The 26,309-nt window shown below is 32.9% G+C and overlaps 4 protein-coding genes across 9 annotated transcripts; 1 reads left to right on the top strand and 3 right to left on the bottom strand.

Moving 5' to 3' along the window:
- The first annotated feature begins 547 nt into the window (after positions 1 to 547).
- On the top strand, positions 548 to 2,208 carry RpL38 (ribosomal protein L38). The gene is made up of 5 exons (XM_066281749.1): positions 548 to 637; positions 815 to 881; positions 1,018 to 1,078; positions 1,785 to 1,907; positions 2,149 to 2,208. Exons 2-5 carry the CDS (start codon positions 879 to 881, stop codon positions 2,172 to 2,174), a joined length of 213 nt encoding a protein of 70 aa, XP_066137846.1. The 5' UTR covers positions 548 to 637; positions 815 to 878; the 3' UTR covers positions 2,175 to 2,208.
- LOC136338927 (uncharacterized) lies at positions 1,899 to 4,253 on the bottom strand. 3 transcript variants are annotated; one of them, XM_066281746.1, is made up of 4 exons: positions 4,066 to 4,253; positions 3,609 to 3,837; positions 2,659 to 2,832; positions 1,899 to 2,369 (listed from the first exon to the last, which is right to left on the bottom strand). In XM_066281746.1, the coding sequence occupies exons 1-4, from the start codon at positions 4,250 to 4,252 to the stop codon at positions 2,252 to 2,254; spliced, it is 708 nt and encodes a 235-aa protein (XP_066137843.1). In that variant the 5' UTR covers position 4,253; the 3' UTR covers positions 1,899 to 2,251. The 3 variants fall into 3 exon arrangements, with proteins under 3 accessions (XP_066137843.1, XP_066137844.1, XP_066137845.1); XM_066281747.1 differs by having other exon boundaries at positions 3,609 to 3,774; XM_066281748.1 differs by lacking the exon at positions 2,659 to 2,832.
- Positions 4,254 to 4,447: 194 nt separating this feature from the next.
- LOC136338925 (E3 ubiquitin-protein ligase SHPRH) lies at positions 4,448 to 18,220 on the bottom strand. 4 transcript variants are annotated; one of them, XM_066281741.1, is made up of 25 exons: positions 17,713 to 18,218; positions 14,330 to 14,491; positions 14,063 to 14,272; positions 13,788 to 14,012; positions 13,640 to 13,731; positions 13,420 to 13,588; positions 12,774 to 12,969; positions 12,582 to 12,711; positions 12,333 to 12,528; positions 9,521 to 9,684; positions 9,292 to 9,462; positions 9,055 to 9,238; positions 8,460 to 8,579; positions 8,260 to 8,405; positions 7,854 to 8,044; positions 7,559 to 7,800; positions 7,390 to 7,506; positions 7,166 to 7,266; positions 6,871 to 7,059; positions 6,727 to 6,814; positions 6,071 to 6,210; positions 5,810 to 6,013; positions 5,627 to 5,752; positions 5,413 to 5,573; positions 4,448 to 5,362 (listed from the first exon to the last, which is right to left on the bottom strand). In XM_066281741.1, the coding sequence occupies exons 1-25, from the start codon at positions 18,050 to 18,052 to the stop codon at positions 5,095 to 5,097; spliced, it is 4,332 nt and encodes a 1,443-aa protein (XP_066137838.1). In that variant the 5' UTR covers positions 18,053 to 18,218; the 3' UTR covers positions 4,448 to 5,094. The 4 variants fall into 4 exon arrangements, with proteins under 4 accessions (XP_066137838.1, XP_066137840.1, XP_066137839.1 ...); XM_066281743.1 differs by having other exon boundaries at positions 13,788 to 14,006; XM_066281742.1 differs by having other exon boundaries at positions 14,066 to 14,272.
- Positions 18,221 to 19,365: 1,145 nt separating this feature from the next.
- LOC136338822 (UPF0764 protein C16orf89 homolog) lies at positions 19,366 to 22,420 on the bottom strand. The gene is made up of 6 exons (XM_066281545.1): positions 22,234 to 22,420; positions 21,757 to 21,894; positions 20,404 to 20,689; positions 20,180 to 20,337; positions 19,894 to 20,035; positions 19,366 to 19,385 (listed from the first exon to the last, which is right to left on the bottom strand). The coding sequence occupies exons 1-6, from the start codon at positions 22,418 to 22,420 to the stop codon at positions 19,382 to 19,384; spliced, it is 915 nt and encodes a 304-aa protein (XP_066137642.1). The 3' UTR covers positions 19,366 to 19,381.
- Between the last annotated feature and the right edge of the window lie 3,889 nt (positions 22,421 to 26,309).

The following is a 26,309-nucleotide window of genomic DNA, read 5'->3' as shown; positions in this document are numbered from 1 at the left end:
TACAATAAAAGGAAGTCAAAAGTACTTTTCCATTCCAAACTCACCAGGGATTGCATGATATGGTTTTGTTGTGAATGAGAGCTGTGACATATAATTTTTTAAACTTTAGATTGATATCGTTGGGGACGCAACTAATGGAACTAAAATAAAATTCACACTGCAAACGAAGCGTCGATGGTAATAGATAAAATATCATAAAAGCAGTTTTAGCCCATTTTCTTACACTCCCTATTCTTTGAATAAAATTTAAATACCCTATATTTGAAACTGGGAGCAATGGTTTACTAATCAGGTTCATATAATTGATGGATTATCAGCCATTTTAACTCTAAACTACAATTCATAAACACTGTAGAATCCAAAACTCATGAGAGGATTACTTCATACCTGTGATCTCAGAGTATATTTTTATGAATTAAAAAAAAAGGTTGTTTTAGTATGAGTTTTAAAAAATATTTAAAATAGTTTCTCTGATGATACCAATAGAAAATACTTCGAATAACGTGGTATCTAGAGATATTTCATGGCTAGTAGAATTAGACGTTACCACTCATACGTCAACGTCATATGTCTGTTATGTCAAAAAAATCGAAGTATTTTCCTTCTTTTGATAATTTGTAAACAAATTAACTGGAAGGTAAAATATTTATTTAATTTCTTCTTCAATCATCTTAGAAAATTAAAAATACTTTTAGACAAAATGGTGAAATACCCCAACGTTTGATGGTGTTGCATAATTACCGTTATATATTTTACATTTCCCACATGCATAACATAGAATAATTAAATTTATACAAATTCCATTTTCTTACAGTTGGTTATTCCAGTAGTTAACCCATCTCAACCACTCTTCAACTCCTAAGGACCGAAGCCCTAAAATGGTAAGCCGTAATAATTTTCATAGAATCATTGAAATACAGCCGTGTTAGAGGTTAAGTTCGTGAAAACTGGATGTTAAAGTTAGGAGCACATTAATAATTTGGTTCTAATGCACACTAATTTATTATTTTTTTCTAGCCACGAGAGCTGACAGAAATTAAGGATTTCCTTCTCACAGCCAGAAGGAAAGATGCCAAATGTAAGTATCAATGTGCTTTTCCTTAAGGTTTTGGTAATTTTAATTCAATATTGTAAAAATCACGAGTTCCAAGTTTACTGTTTGAAAATTTTATGTAAAGAGCAAAATTTCTAGTCAAAAAACAAGATCTAAGCACATGTTTGTGAGACTACTTCCATTTTCTAAAAATGTATGCTCAAATTTTTTTTTTGCTTTTTGACTGAACTTTTATTAAAAAGTAGGGGAAATTGCAGTAAATGTAAATATCACGAAAAATTAACGTCAAACTCAATAGCATGCAATGTCAAAACAATTTATGGATATAAAAACATATAAGTATTTTTAAAAACATTTTTTTGGGTCAAAATGGAACTTCTACTCTCAAAATTTCTTTAGATTGAGGAAATGCCAAAAATTTCCTTTTTTTTCTACTCAAATTTTTAAGAGGAAACATAATATCCAGTTGTAAAAAACTCTCTGAAAATTTTTACAGAGCCACAAGCACTAGGATATCTCTTAAAAGGAAAGTCATAATGTAGGTTTAATAGGTTTTTCAAAATTTTCCAATATAAAATAAGTTAAACAGGGGTATCATTCAAACTTTATAGGGAGTTCTTTGTTTTCCAACAATTGATCATACTTTGAAGAGAAAAGAATATTATAGTAATAATAAGAGTTGTGCAGTGCTAGAATATGATTAATACTACATAAGTTTTTCTCATTACAGCTGTTAAAATAAAGAAAAACGCTGAAAATACCAAATTCAAGGTGCGATGTTCAAGATTTTTGTATACTTTGGTAATAACAGATAAGGAAAAGGCCGAAAAACTAAAGCAGTCACTTCCACCAGGTTAGTATATATATTGAGGTAAATCAACCATAAATATGCAAAAATAAAATTGTACTTATTCTATCTTAAAATGTTTAAATGTATTTTTTTATAAGTTTATATATATATATGTCTATGTCTATTGGCCTCCACCTTTATTAGGACGCGTGCACAATCCACGCAAGTTATAAAACCATTAATTAAATAATTTTAATATTCAATCTAGAAATAAGTTCCTGAAATCGTTTCCTGTTTGTTTCAGGTCTCCAAGTGAAAGAGGTGAAATAAAACAAGTTTTTTAAATAAATGATAATTTAAGGTTGTCTTTTAGTAATAAATATCCCTACAAAGTGATAATTAGTTAACTACGTGGTCATCTTCGTACTTGAAGTAAAGGTTCTCATGTCAAATTTATTATCTTCAAATTCTGAGCCTGAACTATAAGTTTCTAGCAGTTCGTGTTCTTCTGGGGTTCGACGTTTCCTAAAAATATAAATGCAGACAGTTTTAATGATCTTAATGCAAAATTAATTCTGAAGTGCATAGAAATTATGTTTAGCGCAATGAAATTTCTGTATATCTGGAATTTTTCGAAGGTGTAATATTGTTGCAAAAAAATAGCAGCATATTCGATTTTTACGAATTTTAAGTAGGTAAAACAAAATTTAGAGACTTGATCGGTTCTAAATGACAAAAATTCAAGATCAGTTGTGCATGCTGAGGAAATGAAACTTGAAAAAATCCTTTAAAAAAAGGAAAGTTACACTCTTACCTTTGTTTCAACTTCTGCCTTAACTTATTTAATATTAGTTTTAGCAATAACCCGAGAATGGTTAGTCCAATTCCTGCTGCTAAACAATACAGAAAATAGTCCATTATATTATAATTAGAGGGATTTTCAATTTTCGGTTCAAGGGGTTCCAATGTAATAACTGGGACTTCTGAGCTGCAAGCCATTTGTACAGGGTGGTGATTTATTATGCAATATAGCAAAATATCTTTGGAATTAAACAATTATAGCAAAATCGCTCACGCACGTCGATTTTGTTTTTGTATGTTCCTCATTTGAAACTTTCAATTACACGGGGTAAGTGAAAGAAAATGTGACTGTTAATGCCAAAATGTAACCGCCCAGTTAAAAAATTCAAAGTTAGTATATTTTTTTTAATCGAATCAGTTTATGGTGATTCAAAATGGGTTTTAAACATGTGAAAAGCGAACACTAAGTCGACGTCTACCTGCAATTTTATAAGAAATGTTGTATTCCTAAGATATTCTACTATAAATTACAATTCAGTACGTGTCATAAATTATAAAATGCAAAGGGTTTAAAGCTTCCAAATACTTTACAGAGTTGTTTTAAGTATTAAATTTGGAGATGTGATACAATTTTATTTATATACTAACTAATGGTCATATGATAAATGGACCCAATTGAAATGAATAACAAGTAATTTTTCCTTATATTTGGACGATACGTAATAAATAATTATTAGCATCACATTACCAGATATTATGTTAAGCCACCTTATTGAATGAGCTAATAGCCGTGTCGCGAAGTATTACGCACAGCTAACTTTGCACTATTAATTAAAAAATCTTCAATACAGGGCGTTCAATTAACAACGACATTTAGTAGAGTTTGGAAATGTAACGGAATGTCTCAGATAAGATAAAAGTAAAAATGAACGGTTATCAATTACTGGCAGATACCATACTAACCTATTTTCCGTAGTTACAAAGTTAATTAGCCCTTCTTGAATAGCTTTTTGCAATTCACTCCCTAGTTCGTGAAATACTGCTTTTCCTAACCAATCTGCTAATTCGCTCTTGCCAATCTGCCTCAATCTATGTTCCAGTATCTCGTGCGTTTCTCCTTTGCCTTCACCTGTTTGGGAATTCCAATGATGCAAATGCTCGAGACAAGGAATATCTTTTGGTATTTTTCTCTCTTAAAATCACGAGTAAATTAATAAATCCAGACAAGTCAAAGGCAGCGAATAATGACAGCGTCTTTTTCACTTATGACTTACAGTGCATTGAGCCCTATACAACTATTTCGAATCCTAAAGAAGTTAAAGTGTATTAAACGAAATATCTTTTTCCTGGTCCCCCAATCTTTAATCACATATTCTCGGAAAGTAATTTTTCGCTGTTATTCTTAAAAGGTTTTACTCACCTGCTTGATCAAGTGCATTAGGTTGGTCAAAACCTTGAAAATGGGCAGCTGCTACTAGTTTGCGACATTCTTCAGGTGTCAAATGATCGGCTAAATATTGCAGTTCAGCTGCATTTAAGTCAATTGTATTATAACAAAAATTCAAGCTTAATACAAAGATTAGAACTTTATGATTATTATTGGTCATTATACAGCTTGTCTGATTTCATTGTTAAGTTACTGCCTTCAAAATTAAAAAATAAGTAACACTGGAAAGCGGTGAATCTTTTTCAGCAATTATGACAATGACAACCGTTATTTGTAACCAAACAATTGTTTTATTTCGTCTAATGGTGGGTTTCCATAGTGCATAATACGTAAAAGTTATGGAAAGTAAAAAATATATGAATTTTTGTTTGTGGCTTTGGGAATTCTTGGCCTAATATCCATCAAACTACTCATATCTCAAACTGCCCAATGTATTTTTTGGGTAATTTTTAAAGTCTTGTAATTTCAAAACGGAGTTGACTACATTGCACTGTAATGAAACTCATTTCAAGTCCCTTCAGAGTGCTATCCTCCAATTAAAACCTGAGGAAACAAGGTGCTCCATCTCTAGCATGCATTTGAGTAATATTGGGAGAAGTATACAGCAAGAAATTGTATGGTATTTTTTTGCAAATGACGTTAAACGTTTATTTTACATTAATATATGATTGAGGTGTGGTGTACTTAATTCTAAAACTCAATTCCTTGTTAAATAAAGTAAAATCAAAATAATTTCCTGTTTTAAAAGTGATATTGTAAAATACAAAGCAAAACTAATTAATATGAATTTGGAATGTTTAGTGATTATGCATAAATAGATACAATGAATACGGCGTAAGGAATAAAATAACAAAATACAAATTTTCAAGCAGATAAAAACTCCAAACTTTTACATTATTTCCCACAGATGATAAATTGAAATTCAAGAGAGATCAAAATAATACTGAAACAAAGATCGGATGGACTCATATTAACTAATATAACGACATTAGCATCGACCTTTTATTCTCTGCCCTCAGCACTACCACTGCCCGTGTCTGTTTCAACCAACGGATTATCTGGCACCTCTACTATTTGCGTGGTTGTAATTTCGGAAGTTGAAGCTTCTTCTTGCGACTCGTTAACGTCTTCAAAACTGTTTGCAAATAAGCTTTTTAATTGCCCCACAGTAACTTTTCCTTTTTCCCAACCGCTCGTGTTTGAACTCGTAGCATTATGCACAGATTCTTCAATGGTGTTGCTTATTAAAAATTTATAGACAACTGTCGGTCTGAAAATTAAAAAAAAAAATGAATATGTAACAATAATGCAACATTGTACTTGGTCTGGCCAATCCTATGAACTCGCCCTATCGCTTGCAATTCGTCTGCAGGATTCAACAAGGGTTCGAGAAGAATCACGTGAGTGGCTTCAATAAGGTTTAGTCCTTTAGAACCCAGTCGAATTGGAAGGAGAAGGACGGTGATTTTTTGAAATGGATCCTGAAATTGATGCCTCAAATTAGCGGGAACCTACTCCAATTTTGAGGTCTTACCTTAAATGTTTCTATACGTTTTTCAAAGCTGGTAGTAGCATCAGCCAGTTCGACGTTGATGTCGTTTTGTTCTAAGGCGGTTTTAAGTAACTTAAGCACCTGAGACCAAGCCGAAAAAAGCAAAACCTGAAAGTCTTAGTTGATCGACAATTTTTAAAAATCTTATTAGTAATGTTTAATTGCCTTAACATTTGGATCACTTTTCCTCAGTTTTAGCAATAACCTCAATACTGCATCAACTTTTCGGGAGTAACTCCCAACAACGATGGTTTCTGATTCATCTAAAGGATCATTCTTTGATTCAGAGCCGAGTCTATTATTAATATATGCCACATCTTGTAGATTATGCTTGGCTCGACATACACAGCATTGAATTTTAGTCTCTGCCTTGAAATTACAATTATTCTTTATAATGTGCCGATTTTTGCAACAATCGAAACTTACTTTTGCGAATAAAGTTTGAAAACAGTCCATGCAATAAGTATGGGCGCATGATAATATTGCCCAAGTATTTATAAGAGGGCTGCGACATACGGGACAGGGATCTGGAGTAAAACCTTCAAACTGTTGCTGCCGAAGTGTTCCTATAAGTAGATCATTTTATGGTCTGGATTCGAGGTATCCAGCAGAGATAGAATGGGATTCTATCACCGGTTGGTATGGTAATAAAGAAAGCTAAGGTCATTTTTGGTTCTAGATATTAGTAAAATTTTTTAATGAATATTAAAATTTAATGCAGTGGATAGTGAGGTCATATACAGGGTGTACAAATAATAATGGAATTACGTGATGTTTGTAGCGTAAACTCTAATCCCTGTGGATGTATTAAAGAAAATTAATTCAGAATTTTCAAAACGTCTCAATTCAGTTTGGTTGGTTGAGGTAAGTTGAAATATGGACTGACAAGCACTGAAAAATATAAGGAGGACAGAAAAAAGAATCGTGTCTGTGTTAATATCCACCATTTAAGTATGATCTCCATAGTATCTGTATCGATTAGTATTTGTTGGTTGATTCACCTCAAAAAATATTTTGTTCCTGTTAGAGTCTCCCCCAACACTCAAATATTTTCAATTGATTTGAGGCAAATCTGAACAAACCTAAATAATTTCTCGTTCCCAACAATGCCTCCAAACGAGAATTCTGTCTTGTTTCCTCGGATCTTAAAATTAGTTCTTGATGGGGCAGCTGCAATTATTGAAATTAGTCCAAAAACAATTTGGAAATAGTAGCACAATAAATACCTCAGCAGGCGATATTAAATTGATATGTTCGCAATGGCCAGGTTGGTCGTAGCTCAGATTTTTCAAAGTCCTATTGGCAGAGTCGGTCTTTTCGTTGCCAGTTTTAAGTTGTAGTCTAACTTTGCAAATGTCGAGTTCATCTTGGGCGCAGATTTGTCGATCTAACAACGTCCACACTTTTCGAAGTTCCTAATACGCATTAAAAACTCATATATAGGGTTTTGATTAATTTGATTATTTTTTATAGATAAAAATAATATTTATATTTTTTTCAGAAAGCGACAAATGCACTTACTTTAAACTCTTTCTTCATCGATTCTATGAGCCGCATGTGAGTTTCACCATCTTGTATGCAGGTACCATTGAAGTTTTTTGACTTTAATAATCCCAATAAACCTATGTAAAGAGGAATTATTTCAATTAGTATTATGAAGGGTGCTTCCCAAACATGTGACATAAATTTAAAGAAATATTCCTTGTGTAAAAATTAAAAAAAGAAAAAAACTGTGCTTGACTTACCTCTAAGAATCAGTTCTTCCAATCGCGGTTTCCAACTACCTTGCAAACTCCAATCCTCTGAGTCTTGAATCCTCTTTTTCATTGTGTAAAGTTTTAGTTCGTAATCCTTTAGTTTAACTATAAAAAAATAACTCGAAAAGTCTTCCAAACTTTCCGAATGTTTCCATACCATTTGCCAAACATACTGCGCACCTGCGAACCGTCTTTTTGCTTTTTTTTGATTTCTGTGGCCTCAAATGGCAATCCATCGCCTTTTCAACGACTCCATGGCCTATCTGTATATGTTTTGATCCCGGAATTTCCTCGTAAAGCGCTTTTATTGCGTCGCATAATCGGTCACGAGACTCTTCCAAATCCTGATGCCAAACGTACACTATGCGCAGCACAGTGCGACTATTTTTACCTTTAATACTGTGAATAATTACGTTTTAATGAGAGGTTTACAACTCTACGAGGAGAATTACCTCATATCAAAAGGAACATTGGCGACTTCAGCTGCTATCTCTACTCTGCTGATTAAGTCAGTGTCCAAATTATTTGAAGAGACCCAATCGCACCCATTTGAGTACCATTCACCAAATTTTCCACTAAGTTCTTTTTTATGTGTTATTATGCTGTTTGTCAATGCTGCACACAGATCTATACCGGAAGCAGTCTAGAATAATGAATTTTAAGGGTCAAAAGATGTTTAAAAAACAAGAATATGAGAATTATAATATGAAAAAAATTCAAATAATAGAGTAACCTCTCTGATTAGGCCACAATTAAAAATTACTAAATGCTGTTTAACTTTTACGATTTAAATAATGATGACAGAACGAAAACTTGGTATACTAATTTGAAACTAACACTTCTCTGGTCATCATTTACCTCTTTCATAAACTTCTCTATATACTGTTTCTCCACTTTAGCACAATCTTCCCTTAAGGAGTCGTCTCGCAATGTGCGATCTTTAGGAGTGAATGAAGATAACACTTCGGCTAGATTGTGCATTGTATGTATTAAGAGCAACTTGTCTGAAACATTTTAAATACAAAGGTATATCCCTTGATACACGAAGTGGTACTTACCTATAGTCAGTCTACCTTCCTTCTCCGCTTGAGAAAATTGTGAGGCCAATTGTAATACTTTGCGATATTCGTTTACGGCCCCTTCAGGGTATTGCATTAAAAGATGTAATCCAGCCAAACCTAGCAAATGAAGTCTTGCTCGATTTCTGCTTATGTTACGTAATAAGTTAAAGATACAAAGTATTATACAAGGTATCTTATTAAGATTAGCAAAGTGGCATAAAGATCAATTACGAGAGAATCACAATGAAGAAAAATCGGAAAACTTATTAAAAACCAATCAATCGTCGCCATTTTTATTCTGGAGGAAAAATCAAACCGTAGCATTGACATGTGTGCGACAAAACTTTTTACTGCACCTGAACTAGCACATGCGGTTAATGTTTGCTTTAACGTTGACCGCACATTCAATACAAATAAGTTAAAAATTTGCTGATCGTACCTACATAAGCACTCGCACTCCCAAATGCGACAAAATAACCATCTGAATCTATATCTATTATAAAATGTAATTTAAAGAAAGACGATGGAAAAGTCCAAAATTTTGTCACATTCGGTGTGTGGTTTTTCAATGTTTGAATTTGCCATAACTCACCATTAATAGACGAAATCATCAATCTCAAGCTCTCCTCACAGTCGCTTTTATTTCTGGCAATAAGGGCATCAAGTAGGTCTTTCATCGATGAGGTATTTTTTTTCAAAGATAGATACCTTCCTTTTCCTCTCACTGAGGTCGGATCAGAGCATGCTTGTCTTAGAGCAAGAAGTGGTGCCATTAACTAAAAGTGAATTTCATAGAAGTCATTGTAGGATAAAGTTGTTGCATAGTTACATTTTTAAAATCTTTTTTGTTCATTTTATCCAAAAATGTATCCGGATCGTACTTGTTTGCATTAACCAAAAAGTCATTGGCACAAATCTCATGTTCACGTTGATAGAAGAATTTTTCCACTGCCGAAAACTCCAATACGTGCATTTCGGTACTTTGGGGCGGTATATTTATCTTATTAGAAACATTACTTAAATAGTATTTTTGACGTCAACATTTGACATAAATTTACCTGATTCAGAACGCTATTTTTAGATGTTCGCCACAGAACTTTGGATAGGAAATCATACATGGGTTCTGTAACCCCACTTACGAATGGGTTATATAAAATATGGTTCCAAGTATTAAAATCACTATATGGCTGCATTTGAAGGTAGTCAATTAATCCGAAAATATCTGCAACGAAGAAAATTAGCCTTTAAAAACGGAAAATAAACTGATTAACAATTGACCCGTGATAAACAAAATTTATGGTTAACTTTAGAACTAGAGTTCTCCAAACGGCTCAAGTGATTTTTAAAACTGAAACAAAATAAAAAACAATGCTATCAGGTCTAAAAAAAATCATAGAACTGAAGAAGTCAATATAATCAGAAACAGAAAAATTTAACACTATTAAATAATAATAAATTATAATAACAATAATAAACAAGGCAGAAAAACTGTATATATACATGGAAATAACATTGAGCTTTTTCCCTTTAAGGGAGATCCCAATTTATGAGACCCATTTTAAACTATGACGAAGCTTGGAGAACATTTGATAAACTGAAGATGCAAAAGACCACAGGAGCAACATAAAGAATTAAAACTGATCGCATCAACATAAAATAAATTGTTTCCAAGATTATTCAGTTAAAAGTAGTTCAATATTCAGAAATCCCTTCATCATTTATTGGAAAATTTAGAAAAAAACTCATAAAATTCTCGTGAGAGACAGACAAGATCTACATTTGAAGGATTGAGGATAATGTCTTGATTCAATATTTTACAAACTGGAATAGATTACATCTAAGAAAACTTTCCTTACACAGTTGGAAAACAGGTAAATTCCCGAAACTGTAATCAACAACAGCAGAAATAAGTAGCATTTCAGTAACAAGCGGGTACAGCTTAGGAACCACCTTCAGATTTATTAGGAAATACGGAGAAAACTCCCATATTTTTTGGTTACAAAAAGACAACATCAATAAATAATGTATATAATGAATGGTAAAGGCAGGAGACACAAGAATGCGTTTAATATGATTTTGTGAGTGTGTAGTGTACTTGAGAGTCACAAAAAGTGCATTACGTTCAATTTAAGAATTACAGCATTTCGTCGAACTGATGAAACCGACGAGTCGTTCAAGAAAATCGTTGCTAAGAAAACTGACCTCCATGTATGTTGATTCTGGTATTGAAAAGGCTGACTTGAAAACACATAAATACGCCTTAATACCGTAGATAGAATGTGAGTGTCGTATCTCTAACCTCCCAAGATTGTCAACTTTACTGATAGTTATCGCTCTGAAACATAACTTCCAACTGTTTTGGTTGCAATCTTTTATAAATAATGAAATAACATCAATTTTTTAGTTAAAATTCAAATAAATATTTTCGAAGTTTGTGTTGAAAAAAACGCGGGAAATGCCAAAAAAAAGCCTCCAATTATCATCCTATCTCTCTCCGAGTTGGACGGCCCCAGAGAAGGATACGTCCTGTATTATATATACTGACGTACTTATCTGGCCTTCGTTCGAACATTATCGTACTCTGTCTTACCTGCGGTGATCCACTGACCCACGTACCCTCAAGATTATCTCTTCTTTAAATAGTATATCCACTTTAAACGGTACTAAAACGCTCGACAATGAAATGTGTGGAATGCATGTGAGTTCAGAGAAACCGGATATAACTGGATATTGGGTCAGCATAGTTGGTGATGTCCTTATTAGACCATCTTTGATTCAGGGAAATCTCAATGCAACGAAATTTTTGCATCTTCTTCGAAATTAAATTTTGTCAGAAATTACAAGTTTAAATATTGAAAATCCGTTATTTCAAATGGATGATACTGCTTATTCTACAAATGCTACCAGCAATTTATTAAATTTAGAATTTCCAAATAGGTGTATGAGTAAATTTGGACCAATTTTATGAGCAACCCCCCCCCCCCCTTCTTTCTTTGGGGCTGCCTCATATCTAAAATTTATAACATTCAAATTCAAAATGTGGAGGAATTAAAACAACGAATACGTAACGCTTGTATCGAAATAAAATCCGCTTTTCTAAGAAATTCTATGCGAGAGTTTGAAAACCGCCTTGTCTATTGTTTGGAATAAAAAGGAGGGCATTTCAAATATTTATTGTAATTTTTTTATTTTTTTTACGTTTATAAATTATTATTTCATTAAAATTTGAGATTTTATCATATATTGTTTTTTACCGATTAGTAACTTAATGTTGCTAAACGAAAAAAAAAAGAGTAACCTTTTAAAAATAAATTATTGACTTAGAAGTTTCATTAAAAAAAAAAATTAATTTTAAACATTCGCTGTGTAATGTTGGTTCCGTGCTTTTCAATGCGTAGAGGTGTGTTTTTCAAAATGGAACATACGGTAATAACATGGTATGTTCAGATATAAAACATCTCACTGTATATCTGAAAAATGGTACAGCAGAAGTTACAAAAAAAAACATGATAAGACCATTGCTTGTTTTGGAAATAATTGACCGGTTTAATAACTTTATAAATTTCCTCTTGATATCAAGAATACCTTGGCAGCTGCTGGGTCTAATGAGAACAGCTGAAAGGTGCAGTCAGAACCTATCCATATAAAATAACCATTTCATAATGCATTTTATTATTCCAACATTTCTCTGGATTTGTGCTGTTTTATAGTTTAGTTTTAGTTTATAAAAGTAAAGAAGGGAAAAATTTCAAGTGAAACTTGAATTAAAATATTCAGCGGTTTTATGAAAATTGAAATCTACTTCTTAATATGGTCTTCATAAGTAACGTTTGGAATTTTGCTTACTTTAATTCCTAAATATTTTCTTACCAGAGAGCCCTTTGGTCATAGGAGTTCCCGTGACAGCCCACCTGTGAATAGCGGGGATTTTTCCCGCCATCAAAGATACCAAACGTCTGGGAGTTTCAACAGTTTGAGCTTCATCGAGGCAGAGACGCCACCAGCGCATCCGAACCAACGGACTACTACCAGGCCAATATTTCCTTCTATTACGTAGACTTAAACTCTGACAAAACATCCAATTTAAAAAAATATATCATATAAAACAATTTTTTTTACCTGGGTAGTTTCTGTAAGCCTCATTTCCGACTGCAAAACCATGTAGGTGGTAATTACAATATCATAATTCTGCAATTCTGTTGGATATACTGGGGTAGCCGAATAACCTTCATAATTTAACACTTTCAAACTATAAAATAGTTTTTTTTATAAAAATTCTTAAGACATTTTAAATACAAAAAAGTCATATACCCCGCTTTTAAATGCGATTCCATTTCTCTGCACCACTGTTTTCTCAATGCGGCAGGGGCCACTATTAAAGTAGCCTTTGTATCGATGGGGTCAGATTTCTCCCAACACTGAGGACACTTGTAGGGTCCCAAACGTTTGTTCCATCCCAAACATCCACTGTGTTGTAACTTGCCGCACTCCACACATTTAATACAATCTATTCATATTTCAGAAGATTAGAACGATTGAGAGAGGTGTAAACGTGAAACAAAATAGTGGGTTTGGGACAGTAAATTATACTATAATGTATTTTCTGTAGTTTTGTGTAATGGACATAAATTGCACCATAAGTACTATAAAAGAAAAATCGGTACCTATTAGTTATTGGAAGGAAGAACATAGAAAGGTAGGCAGTTGCTAATTACAAATTTGTCTACAAATTTAAAGAATATTTTATAACAAAATGCACTATTCTAATTTATAAATGTTTTTGAGACATCATGCTTTATGTAGCTGGGCATATAATAACTTAACGTTAAGTGCACCACTGATGAAGATCATTAATAAAACGTCGTCCGAAAACGCGTCGTAATTCTTCGTGGGTATGATTTAGTACCTACTCTCCCAAAGCGCCGTGAGTTCAACAAATAGTAATTTAAGATTCTACCTGTTTCTGCAATACTGCCACATATACACTGGACCAGGCACTCTGGACGCCGAACACGCGTTTCGGTAGTGCAGTATTCTGCTAAAGTTCGATTGTAAATTGACTGCAAAGCTACAAAAGTAGCAGACTTCTGTCGAGGACTATTTTCAGCAAGAGGTGTATCTGAAGGCTGAACAAACGAATCACGTACATTAGAAACTAGTCTATAAAGATTACATACCTTTGCTTTCTTTGCAGGCATAACTTCCTCCAAGTGTTCAGAAGGCAATTTAGTTTTCTTCATTTGACTGATAATTACCAAATCTTTATCTTCTGTTAAAGAAAACTTTATTTTTTGACTGTTAAATAAAAATTATTAAAATGCTTACCTGCAGGTGTTAGATTTGGTAGATTGTTGATCCTATGGTACAGAATTAAAGCTAAAACCTCCACTGTTTTACCCAGCCCCATTTCGTCAGCAAGAATCCCTCCTTTCCAATGACTGTCAACTAGGGGTGGTTCTAACTCCACCCATCCATCATTAATATCTAAATAAATATTGCAACCAGAGTTCAATGTTATTTGTTTGTACAATGGGTGCATAGTATCTAAAACTATAGTATTAAAAAAATTAATTAGTTTCAGTTATTGTTTTTAAACTTGCCACTTTTATTCGCTTGAGTTTCCCTGTAGAACATCCACTTAAGAGCTTCCTGTTGATAAGGTCTTAAAACAGGCTTTAAAAAAGCAAGACATTCTTGTTTTAATGGGGGGTACTCATTAAAATCTCGCTTTTCAATTAATTTTGCATACACTTGTTCTAGTTCATTTAGTGTGAAAGTTTTATCACTTTCAACTTCCATATTTTGTATGTCTGATTAAAGGGAGCAGTTAGGGAGCAAATTCACAGTTAACATTATTTATTTATTACCTGTAATGTCGAGGTTATGAAATCTTTGAAAAACTGTGAGAATACATTTTCCAATAGGAGAGGTGAATTTTGGCAAAGGGATTGACTGTAGATATATTCTCACAAATACCTGCTGCTCCTGACTGTAGATTTCAAAACAAAATATTTTAGTTTTCAGCAAATCTGCAAAAAAAATGTGTTTGGAGCTAAGGCATAAAGATCTGAATAATTAGTGGAAGATATTGTGAGAGAGGAAAGGGAGAGAAAGGAGGAGACACATGGCTGTTAATTTCTGATCAGATTACAATCAGAAAAAATGGGATCACTATAAAATGAAAAATTGCCTTGGCAAACTGAAGATGATATAATTGCCTAAAAATTTTAGTTATAATTGTCTATTTTTATTAAATACAGTCCCAATTAAGTACAAATTTTTACTTTCAATCAGTAACCTGCCTGAAAATAATCAAAATAGGATACATTCACATGTGACTGATTCTGGATTGGTTATCCAGGCCTATACAGGGTGTCCGGATACTCCGTGTACAACGCTCTATCAGATATAGTACAACTCATAATAAGTCGATTTAACTAGATTTGCCTTAGTACAAAAGTTGATAATAACGGAGCTACAGGGTGTCAAAGTTGAAAAAGGAAATCAGATTTTCTTTCATATCTTTTGACTTCTTCAAACTAATTTCACGAAATTTTGTATTCAGGGGTTTTTTGGGATGAGAAATTCAAATTTATAAACGATTTTGATGTATCTTCTAGAGGGCACCACAAGCGACCATTAGGACACTTTTAAACCGTCAAAACTTTTTTCTGCCACAGTGTATGTCAATTTCGAATAGAAAAATCTTTTACCCTATCTTTTCTGCTTAAAAAAGGTATACTTGTTAAATGTCGCTAAAGCCAACTGTTTAAAAGATATTTGCAATTTTATTAATAGATGCAATTTTTATTTCAAAGCATTTTATTACAAACATTTCATAGCAAATGCTCAAAATGCGCACCATTTTCTTGCATACACAAATTAATTCTTTTCAAAAAATTAAAGTGCATTCTCTGCATAACTTCTGGCCTATTTCTCACATCGTTAACTGCATTGAAAATTCTATTATGTAACTCTTGAATATGATCAATTGATGTCGAATAAACTTTTGATTTCAAAAAACCCCACAAAAAAAAGTCACATGGCGTCAAGTCTGGGGATCGTGGAGGCCATTGTACTGGAGCGTCATTTCCCCTTCCAATCCATCTCCTAGGAAATGTATTATTTAAATATTGTCTAACATTGAGGGTATAATGTGGAGGCGCCCCATCTTGCATGAACCACATGCCATCACGAATTAATAACGGTATGTTCTCCAACAAGTCCGGTAAAGTTTCATGAAGAAAGTGCAAATAACTTTGTCCATTTAATCGATTTGGCATCACAACAGGCCCAAGAATAATATTGCCTATTATTCCGGTCCATACATTAACTTTGAATGTATGTTGATGATGAACTACTTTGAGGGCGTGCGGATTTTCATTACTATAAACATGTTCATTGTGAACGTTAGTTATGCCGGATCTAGTAAAGCAAGCTTCGTCGGTGAAGAGAATTTTTTACTGAAGTTCGGATTATGGACTTGCTGATTTTGAATAAAATGACAAAAAGCTAAACGACTTCCAAGATCGATCGGTAAAAGATCTTGTACTTTTTGGATATGGAAAGGGTATAATAATTCTTCTTTCAAAACTTCGTGAATTGTACTTTTGGGAACTGCTAAGTTGTCTTGTAAACGTCTGGTACTAATTCTCGGATCTTCTTCGACTCTATTTAAAACAGCTTCTTCATTACCTGTTGTCCTAGTTGTCCGGATTCGACCCCCGTCGATTCTTTTCGGTTGAAAACTTCCATTTTCACGGAGTCGCCTTTCAATATTTGCAAACGTTTGATGATTGGGTGTTCGACGATTTGGAAATTTTTCGTGATAAACTCGAACACTTTCCCGGCCGTTTTTATTGCAAAATCCATAAACCAATAACATGTCAACTTGCTCATTATAGGTGTAAGTATTCATTGTGAAAAAGCGATAGTTATTGACTTGATAAAACTTCAGTATTCTAATAACGTCAAAAAGAAACTAAGACGTGCAGTGTTATTTTCATTTGTTTACTTAAACGTCTTCAGGGAAACAACAAAAAACCTAAGTTACAATACAAATAAAATGGTGCGCATTTTGAGCATTTGCTATGAAATGTTTGTAATAAAATGCTTTGAAATAAAAATTGCATCTATTAATAAAATTGCAAATATCTTTTAAACAGTTGGCTTTAGCGACATTTAACAAGTATACCTTTTTTAAGCAGAAAAGATAGGGTAAAAGATTTTTCTATTCGAAATTGACATACACTGTGGCAGAAAAAAGTTTTGACGGTTCAAAAGTGTCCTAATGGTCGCTTGTGGTGCCCTCTAGAAGATACATCAAAATCGTTTATAAATTTGAATTTCTCATCCCAAAAAACCCCTGAATACAAAATTTCGTGAAATTAGTTTGAAGAAGTCAAAAGATATGAAAGAAAATCTGATTTCCTTTTTCAACTTTGACACCCTGTAGCTCCGTTATTATCAACTTTTGTACTAAGGCAAATCTAGTTAAATCGACTTATTATGAGTTGTACTATATCTGATAGAGCGTTGTACACGGAGTATCCGGACACCCTGTATAGTGTAAGATGAAAGTGGTACAAGAAGATGTTAGTATTGATGAGTAATAATAAGGAACTAAGAGAGTTAGAAATCTAAAAAACTTAATAGTTCAGCTTAGAAAGAAAAATATAATAATTTGTTTACCCTAAATCAATTGCACAAAACACAAAAACACCATAAGATTGTTGGAAACTCTTTTTCATGATCTGATTTACAATTGCATGCTCCAGTGCACTAGAGAAAAAATCATGAGAAAGGCAAACAATTATGGAGATAAACATAGTATATACCATACCTGCAGGAGAGAAGTCATGGCTTTTTTTTGGCCGTTTATATATGTTCCCGGCCTGTTCTGTTTGGTAAAACGAAATTGGGTGTATTTATGGAGATCTGATGGAATAAGCATTGGTATTTTTGGGCCTACAATGCCATTGAAAAGGTTTCAATTGTTATTAGATTGTCTTGAATTTGAAAGGAAAAGCAGTAGGGATGAAAGCCATTTTGTTGGCAAATTGGCATCAATTTGAACAATTTTTGATCAGTTTGTTGTTGATTACAAATATTCTACAAACATCCAAAAATTTCTGAAGCTTTTGAGGCCTGCAATACCCCAATTAAAGGTGAACTAATTCTGGGTTAAAGAGGATGTATTATATGGAATATTACATGGCAAATTATCTATAAATTCTCCAAACTTCCTTACCTTTGAAAAATGCTGCATCCTCAGACTCTTGAATAACTGTGCATTCATTACCCACACTTAAAATAATTGAGCTCTGGTCTTCATTACTCTTAAAACAGACTTTACATGATTGAATAATCTCTGCTATAATGCTATTGGAAATCCCTATCTTGATTTCCCCTAAATAATACTGTTTATGGGTTTCCTTGGCCAACACCAGTTGATGGTAAGAAGTGGTTTTATCTCTTAAAGGTCGTTTAGATCTCTTTTTCCGGTAGATCGGTATGAATTCTCCTATTGTGCTTAAACTTACACTGCCCATGGAGTGTTGCTTTGGGGTCGGAGTGTTTTTCGTTCTCATGATTTAAAAATTTTAAATATAAAATAAAAAATTTTACTCAAATTCAAGCAGTTATTTTTCCTTAAATAGCAATATTTTGGAGATTAGTCCTAGAAGAAGCTTGCAAATAAAAATAAAAGAACAATTTCTTTCTTAGGTTATATTGTGGAAACTTGACAGATGTATCAAAAAGACCAACAAACATAACGATTTGACAACACCGGAAAGAACTGACAGTATATTGACAATTAAAGCTAACTAGATGGCATTGCATTTTTTTTATGGAAAATGTACAGTATATTAATGGAAAAGGTGCATTTTTTTAATAAAAAGGTAGACGTTTTTACGTAAAAAACTTCATAATTTTGTAGCTCAATTTCAAGGAAGTATATTAAATAATTTTTTTTTTATAAATAAGAATGTAAATAGGGCCGAATTTGTGGTAGTGCGTATGTCCTTACAATGTCTATGTTTAATTAGGATTTGTACTATCTATAAGCAAATAACTGTTCATCTAGCACTACAAAATACACCGAAAATGTAAATTCAACTGTTTCAAAAAAACGAACTTATATAATCAGTTTTTGGCAGTCATCTTTGTATAAACACCATCAATTCAGATAGGTAACATTTTGCGATCACACATCATAGCACCCTTTTTCAGGTTTTGTGAGAAGGAACCAACCTTCAAAAAACATTATTTAATTTTTCTTGATCGTAACTCACTTTTCATATTATCTACTTCAAATTTCCTATTACCTACATGTGGAGGCTCATTCAAGAACATCATGGAAGACTGATATCGTATCGACTTCAGGTGATTCTCGTTATATATATATATATCGAGATTAATAGAACAAAGATTAATAGGTATAGAACATAAATGATTAGGGCGTTGAAAAAGTGGGATGGTACATGTGTCTGGGGCCGTGGACGAATCATTAATAGTCTTCTTTATATGACGAAGAAACCGGGATTTTTTTTAGAGCCACACTGTCTTCTGGACTTTCAGAAATAAATCTAAATAAGATGCTACACTAGAACCCACATTTGGAAAGAACCACTAACTAAGTGAAACTGCCCCTTTGAACATGCTAGCACTGCTGTAGTAAAAATTAGGACACCAATCCCAAAGTCGTGCACTGGGTCTAAAACATCGTCACTAGATCAATCACTACATATTGCGGAATAATTCTGCTGTACTTACTTAAAAGATAGAGAAAGTGCTGTAAGGAGACAAATTACAAAAGCTGATTTCCATTAAAATATTATTGAAGAGGCCAGGTGATCGGCAAACAAACTCCTTAATATAAGTCAGGGGACGGGATGCCCGAGACAAACACACTGTCTCTAACTAAAAATTGTATGATTCACGTTTTTGCCTGTAAATAGTCAAATTTCCATAAGATAAATAGCAAATCCATCTAATGCTAGCAGATTTCGATAATTATTTAATTTTATTTGAACATGTTGCAGTAGCCAATGAAGCACATTGAGCTCCCCATATTGTCAAGAAACATTGGTTCTTGATAATGTGGATACTAAATTAATAATGGGCATAGATTAATAATAAAGTAGTAATAAATGCTAAAAAAAATATTACTAGGAGGTAAGGCACAAATAGATCTCTTCTATTTTGCAGTGTGAAAATAGTTACAACTTACTGATTTGGTTAGCAATGTAATAACAGATATTTGCAAAGTTCACGTTTATTTAGTTAAAACACGTTGATGGGAGCTTTACCAAGACAATTCGATTTTTATTCAGGCTTAGAGAGGAAAGTAATTAAATAGTTGTAATGTAATGCGAAGACTGCCGCTCCAAGCCCTGTTGTGTGGTCATTGCATCCATCGTTGAAGTACCTGAAGTCCCTTTTTATTCTAGACTTGAGTTTATCAGTTAAAGTGTTAGCAAAGCAGCCGGTAACTCGCTGTGACTTTGAAATTCGATATAACCAATCAGACTGGATAAAGTCTGTAAATCCGGCGTAACCACAGAGTAGTACTGAAATATAAAAAAAAAACATTTAGTGGCTACAAGCTATACATTTCGTTAATAGGTTAAAACATATAGAATAGATTATGCCCATATGCTTAGTAAAAGTTTCAATTTATTTAAAAATCAAAACCATTAATGAAAGTTCTTTACCTTGTTCTAAAAACAGGTCAAAATATTCATTTAAATTTTGATAATAGTTCTGAGATATTTCACTCATAATTGTAGAACATATATCGAAGATCATCAAATCGTATAGTTGTTTGTCCAATAGACATTTTCTTGCTTTAGCAGTTTCTAGTATAAGGAGTCTGAAATGTTATAAGTACAATTGATGACATCAATAGTTATAGATCGTAACAAAGCGAATTCTATACTTATGAGTGAGAAAATATCCAAATCCTCTTCCATCTTGAAAAAACATTGTTCGACATGGGGTAGTCACCATACAGTGAGTATGGAATTCTTGATCTACGGTAGTTTCATTAATTATTTCCTGTAAGCATTTATCTGAATCTTTTAGACGGAAACTGGACGGAAAACCTTTCCATTCTTCTCTATCGTCTAGCAGTGTCTTTGGGTTATTCCAGAAACTCTTAAATGAATCTTCCTTGTAATCGATAGGTGTATTCCAAAGATTACGTTCTACTAAATTCTTGAATTCTGGTAAAAATGTGGTAACAGAAAGGTTACTGACTAATGATAAATTATACAGGGTATCATTTGAGTTCGTGGATAAACTTCAAGGGGCAATTCTTTGGTTGATTCTATGGCGAAAAGTTTATACACATAAAGATACGTCCGGTAATGCTTCGTTTTCAAGATAGAGCGTTTTAAACTCTTTGTTAAATCACTTCTTCGTAAAAATCTTAATAATCCTTTAGCTGATTTTGTTCAAATTTGGCAGTGTTATTTATGGTTATTATTGATATTTCATTTCTTTCACATTATACATAATCATGGCCACCCAGGTCACCGAGTTCGTCAACCAAATTCGATAGAGGTTTTTTTTTTTGGAGGGGGAGGGTCATGTAAAGTCCATCATTTATAGAGCTTCGGTTAATACTGAAGAAGAATTAATCCAATGGACTCGGAATTCATGTAATGAGATAAGATATACACCGGAAATATTTTAACGTGTTCAGCAATCGATGTTAAGACGGGATAATATTTTCATTGAAATTGAAGGAGGATATGTTCAGGAACTTTTGTAAATTTTGTGTTAGTTATTATTAAAAGTTTTTTTACAAAAAAAAAATTTCGTACCATTTGTTAAACTGTATTTTTAATAAGGCATTTTTTTTGTTCGATTGTTCTTAAATTTACGGCTTTTGCCTTGTGCACACCACAAACACAAGGAAACAAACCATTTCTAGCTTAAATAATTCCTTTGTACTACATTAAAAACTGTCATCAGTTTCAATGTTATATTAGAATGTATCTAAGTTTCACACCCTGTATGTTGTAAACGAAGCATTATCAGGTTCTGTTTATATAAACTTTTCGTCTTACGATCACTCAAAAAAATCGCCGTTTAAAATTTAGCCACGTACTTAACTAAAACCCTGTACTTCCAGGTGGAAAAAGTTTATTAAATAAGCAAACAATCGGTTAGCATGCATATATGTGAATCCAAATCAATTTTAATGTATTTAAATTGCATTTCCATTAATTGCCTGTGCAGAAGTAGAGCAAAAAAGCATGCATAGGGATATTCTTAATGTACTTACTCCAATCGTTTCCATTCTCGGGATCGATCTTAAACATATATAGGCTATTCTCTAATATCCTATTAATTTTTTTAAGTAGTTCCTGTGTACTTCTGTCCATGAGATGAGATCCATTGTTGAAGGAGGAATACAATAAACCTGAAAGGTTTAATATTTTTCTGAATTCAAGTAAAAATTGCAAGCAAAATGCGTCCAAAAGGAGGAGAGAATTTGTAGAAAGAGAAAGAAAAAATAACAAAAGAGAAAGAGAGAGAGGGTGTTTTTTGACCTCTAAATTTAACTGTGTTAAAAACCTATAAAAAGACGTTTTTAAATATTATCCACATATACAGCGTATCAAAAAAAAAAACGAATTTAAAAACATGGGTATATTAAAGATTTAAGGAGTTAAATTATAATATATTTGAAGTGCGTTTTTTCTATTCCGCCAATATTTCCCTCCGAATGTACATCCAAGCAATAAACGTATTAACTTACCCCTTGCAAAATTAACACCCAGAACGCAGTCTACACTTATTTCATAAAGATGATCCTCTATATAATCTAAAGAAATTTGTAACCCATGCCTAGCGGTAGTTATCACCTTAAAGTCCAGTATTTTTGGTTCGACAAAAAAATAAAGAAAATACCAAAATAACGACAATAAGACTACTTTGTGACTCATTTAGAAGCTTTTCAATACTAAGAAGCTAAATTACTTTTCGAGAGTTTATATATCTTCCAAGAGGACAACAGAATATATCGGGGATTAAGCCAGAGGCGTGGTACACCGAAACTGTTTCTGTTTATTTGTAATTTGAAATGGGTCTCAAAATGTATTTTAGAATTAGTAAAACACAACTTAATTTGAAAGGAATAATTAAATGGAAACGTTTCACATTTAAATTATTTGTCAAATTGAAGATTGAATATTCATTGAGGGATTTTGTCATAGGAGCGATAAGTTAAAAGTTGAATTTTGTAATAACTTATAGGTAGTTCTTATGATATCCCCAAAAGAATAACATCACCATAAAAAGTATTTGCAGCAAGAGAGACAGTTTAGTTTAATAGACAAAGACATCCTGACACTGAATTAGTATTTCTAGGTGAAACCGTGATGATAAGAAAAGATATTTCAATTTAAGTAATTTACTCTATATATTAGGTTTCCTGGAGCAAGACTTCCTTTGAGATGATATCTTTTTTAGCAGGTACATATTATACCATATTGGATTAATGTTGATGTTTTTGTCTGTTACAAGAGCAACTTACTATGCTTCGTAATAAAGCAGATGATGTAGGTAACTACACATAGAAAAAGCATTGTAAATGAAAATTAAACGTATAAAATAAAGAATAGTTGCATCACTTTTTTTTCTTTAGAAAATAGCATTAATTAACATATTCTTGGATTGAATAGAGTGGATTCAGCATCATACTATACAAATCAGAAAAGTGTAAGGAAATTTTTATAAATAAATTAATGTTGTCCTGAAATTAATAAAAAATTAAAGTTACGCATTTATAGTGTTAAAAAGTGTTTACCGCACAACAAACTGAGCTTGTGTTGATAGATTTCTAATTTATATTGATTTATTCATAAGTTGTAAATATAACTGAAAATGCCATTCTTTTAACTTAATGAAACATTCTTCGCAACCAATAATGATGAAGTCTAATACAAAGTTTGGCCTCCACATTTACTAATTACGGTCCTAATTCTGTTGTCCTTATTCAAAATTATATTTTTGATTTTCGCTTGTGATATCTTTCCGTATTCTTCTGACAGTAGTTGTCGAAATCCAAAGGCACCATAAATATTTTCCATATATGGCAAAATTTTTGTGTGAAGCATGTCCCATACATGGTCAATGGGAATGAGATCTGTCGATTGTGATGGCCATAGCAATGCGATCATTCCTTCGTTAGTCAACCAGTTTGTTACAATACCGGTAACGTGTGGATAAGCATTATCATGCGTAAGGCGAAAGGTATGGTCAACAGCGCCAGAAAATGGTCGGACTATAGGGTCCAGAATGGTATCGATGTATTGTCGAGTTATTAGGAATCAATTTGAAAAAAACAGGTTGGGTCTATAATCTATGATTATTCCGACCGGTACCATTATTATAACACCTCTATATCAAAAGACTACCTGGACATGCCGTAAATGTTCAACATTTCCCGACCATCTCCATACTTTTATTTGGTGAGAATCTGAGTGAAATTCAAATCCGGGTTTGTCAACCTTAATCGATTGATAATACTTTGGGAAAAACGGTCAGCTATTTCAATTTGTCTCAAACCAGTTTGAAAAAAGCATACTGCTCGATTAATCTCATCCAAAATTAAGTGTTGTTGATCTGTGGAAAACCATAATACTTTCAAAGCATCTGCTAAACACCAGCTAGTACTGAAGGAATAAAATTGAATCACTCTGATAATTCAACAGAGTACAAAATTCTAACTTTTTCATATCCGTAAAAGATGTGTTTATTTACTTTTAGATTTTTTCAATTATTTGAAATATGCATAGAAAGTGAGGACTTTATAATACCTAGGCTAAAATTGCACATTCAAGATGTCAATCTGATCAGTATCACAATTCATCCAATAACATGTTGAACATTTATGCTACTTATTTAACTACATATTTTGGGTATTCGAAGAGCAATTACTGATCAGACTAATTGCGTTGAAGACCTATGTCTATCAGAGCGAGAGCACCCTTGGGCGGGATATTCTTTTCCTTTTCATTCCCGAGGTATAGACTAATTTTAACGACGATTTTTCGATTTGGAAAGTCTTTCGAAATTAAGTTTCTTCAAATAACATTTTTAAGATTCCAGAATCTCAATTTAAAAAAATTAATATAGGATCGATACGTGTCGATTAGAGCAATGAACAGCTCTTCAAAAGACTTGAAATTTTCCTTGAAAAAGATGTAGCCTTTAATGGTCAAGGCGTTCCAGATTATTTTATTTTTGGTACCTCTCATCACCAAATTTTACGAAATCTCATGTTTAACTTAATTTTTTGAAATATCAGTTGATGTAGTTTACTCTAAGTGACTATATTACTTATGATTTATATTTTAAATAGGAGGAAACAGTATTTTTTATGAAAAGAAATCCTCTGCACTTGCAGAGATATACAAACATTTTTATAATTTTGCAATTTCAGTAGAAAATTACTGGAAAACTCTGCAACAAAGGAGAATAAAAAGCAGGACGACTATGCTTGGCTACATGTTTTACATTCAGAAAATGAACTCCTCAGTGATGTGCAAATGTTCACGGCAATATTTTCTTATTAAAAGATTACCGAGATTTACACCTTTGTAAATAATTTGTTGTCATGTAATTTAGTTTCAGCATTTACGTATATTTTTATTGAATGTTTTGGGCCAATATTAAGTTGTGGAAACTTCCTGCAATTTGTTTGTTACTTTAGATGGATTCAAAAGGAAAATATGAAAACAGAATTATATGGTTAATTCTAAATTACCAGGTGTATTTTTCTATGGTGCGTGAATGTAATAACAGCTAGCATATTCAACTATTATTTTATATGAATACTAGGGGTGTTCCAATAGTTCCAGGACTAATGTTTAAAGAACTATATTGAAAAATATTAAAAATTGTTCAACATTATTTCCTTCAGAGTACTCTCCTTGACAACGTATACATTTCTCTCAATGTGATTTTCACTGTTGAAAGGTTGAAAGGATTCAGAGAATTAATCTTGACGAATGTTCTTTAGCTCTTTCAGCGATTTTTCTTTAGTATATTCACTCGGATCAAACCCCTATCCTCTCAAAGGTCTTTTGAGTTTGGGAAAGAAGAAAAAGCCCGCACGATCCAGATTTGACGAATAGGGGGATTGAGGGATCACAGTAATTTCGTTTTTTGTGAAGAAATCGCGAATGAGCAATACAGAATGAACTGGTGCAACACCCAAACTCCACTTCACCGCAGCACTGGCTTCTTCCTTTGCATAGCCTCATACATATTTCTCAGGGTTTAAACGTAACAAAAACGATTAATTGTTTTACTTCGTGAAAGGAATTTGTAATATCCATACCCCTCCAGTCGAAAAAAACCGGGAGCATAACTGATGTTCGATTTGACCTTCCGTGCTGTTTTAGATCTCAAGAGCTTCGGAACAAACTTTGCAGTCACATGGCGTATGTTCAGTTTTTTTGCTAAAATTTCTTAGTTTAAACTAAATTTAATTTTGTATTTCTTGGCGATCTCACGAATAGTTACACCACCATTTGACAGCATGAGGATCTTCACTCGTTCAACGTATCCTTGATTAGTCGAAGTTGATGGCCGTACTGAATGTGGATTATCTGCTGAAGATGTCCGTCCTTCGAAGCTCCTGAACGACTTATGAGACTGTAACCCACTCAAACATCCATTTTCAAATTCCTTTTGTAACATTTGAAAAGTGTCGGTAATTGTTTTCTTCAGTTTAACACAAAACCTAACATAAACACGTTACTCTTCGTTTAAATGTATCTTGGAAAATATAGAAAAATTGCTATCCACGTAAAACTCGTTCTGCAG

The sequence above is a fragment of the Euwallacea fornicatus genome, chromosome 4 (assembly GCF_040115645.1).
Source record: "Euwallacea fornicatus isolate EFF26 chromosome 4, ASM4011564v1, whole genome shotgun sequence".
Lineage (NCBI taxonomy): Eukaryota > Metazoa > Arthropoda > Insecta > Coleoptera > Curculionidae > Euwallacea > Euwallacea fornicatus.
Note: the sequence above shows the minus strand (reverse complement) of the source record. Positions and strands in the feature narration are given on the sequence as shown.

Bases quoted from the DNA above. Each gene is read 5' to 3' on its own strand.
- LOC136338925 (XM_066281741.1), bottom strand. From the start codon at position 18,052: ATGAGAACGAAAAACACTCCGACCCCAAAGCAACACTCCATGGGCAGT. The intron at 12,970-13,419 runs GTAGAATCTTAA...AAATATGAATAG, and splicing joins TGGCAGTATTGCAGAAACAG to ATTGTATTAAATGTGTGGAG. The intron at 5,753-5,809 runs GCAATTAAACAT...TAAGACTTTCAG, and splicing joins AAAGTGATCCAAATGTTAAG to GTTTTGCTTTTTTCGGCTTG.
- RpL38 (XM_066281749.1), top strand. The intron at 1,079-1,784 runs GTAAGTATCAAT...TTCTCATTACAG, and splicing joins CAGAAGGAAAGATGCCAAAT to CTGTTAAAATAAAGAAAAAC. The intron at 1,908-2,148 runs GTTAGTATATAT...TGTTTGTTTCAG, and splicing joins AAAGCAGTCACTTCCACCAG to GTCTCCAAGTGAAAGAGGTG.
- LOC136338822 (XM_066281545.1), bottom strand. From the start codon at position 22,420: ATGAGTCACAAAGTAGTCTTATTGTCGTTATTTTGGTATTTTCTTTAT. The intron at 20,690-21,756 runs GTAAGTACATTA...CATTTTTACCAG, and splicing joins CGAGAATGGAAACGATTGGA to AATTCAAGAATTTAGTAGAA. The intron at 20,036-20,179 runs GTAAAGAACTTT...TTTATATTTCAG, and splicing joins TGACCTGTTTTTAGAACAAG to TACTACTCTGTGGTTACGCC.
- LOC136338927 (XM_066281746.1), bottom strand. From the start codon at position 4,252: ATGACCAATAATAATCATAAAGTTCTAATCTTTGTATTAAGCTTGAAT. The intron at 3,838-4,065 runs GTGAGTAAAACC...CGTGATTTTAAG, and splicing joins TAATGCACTTGATCAAGCAG to AGAGAAAAATACCAAAAGAT. The intron at 2,833-3,608 runs GTTAGTATGGTA...AATGGCTTGCAG, and splicing joins TTTGTAACTACGGAAAATAG to CTCAGAAGTCCCAGTTATTA.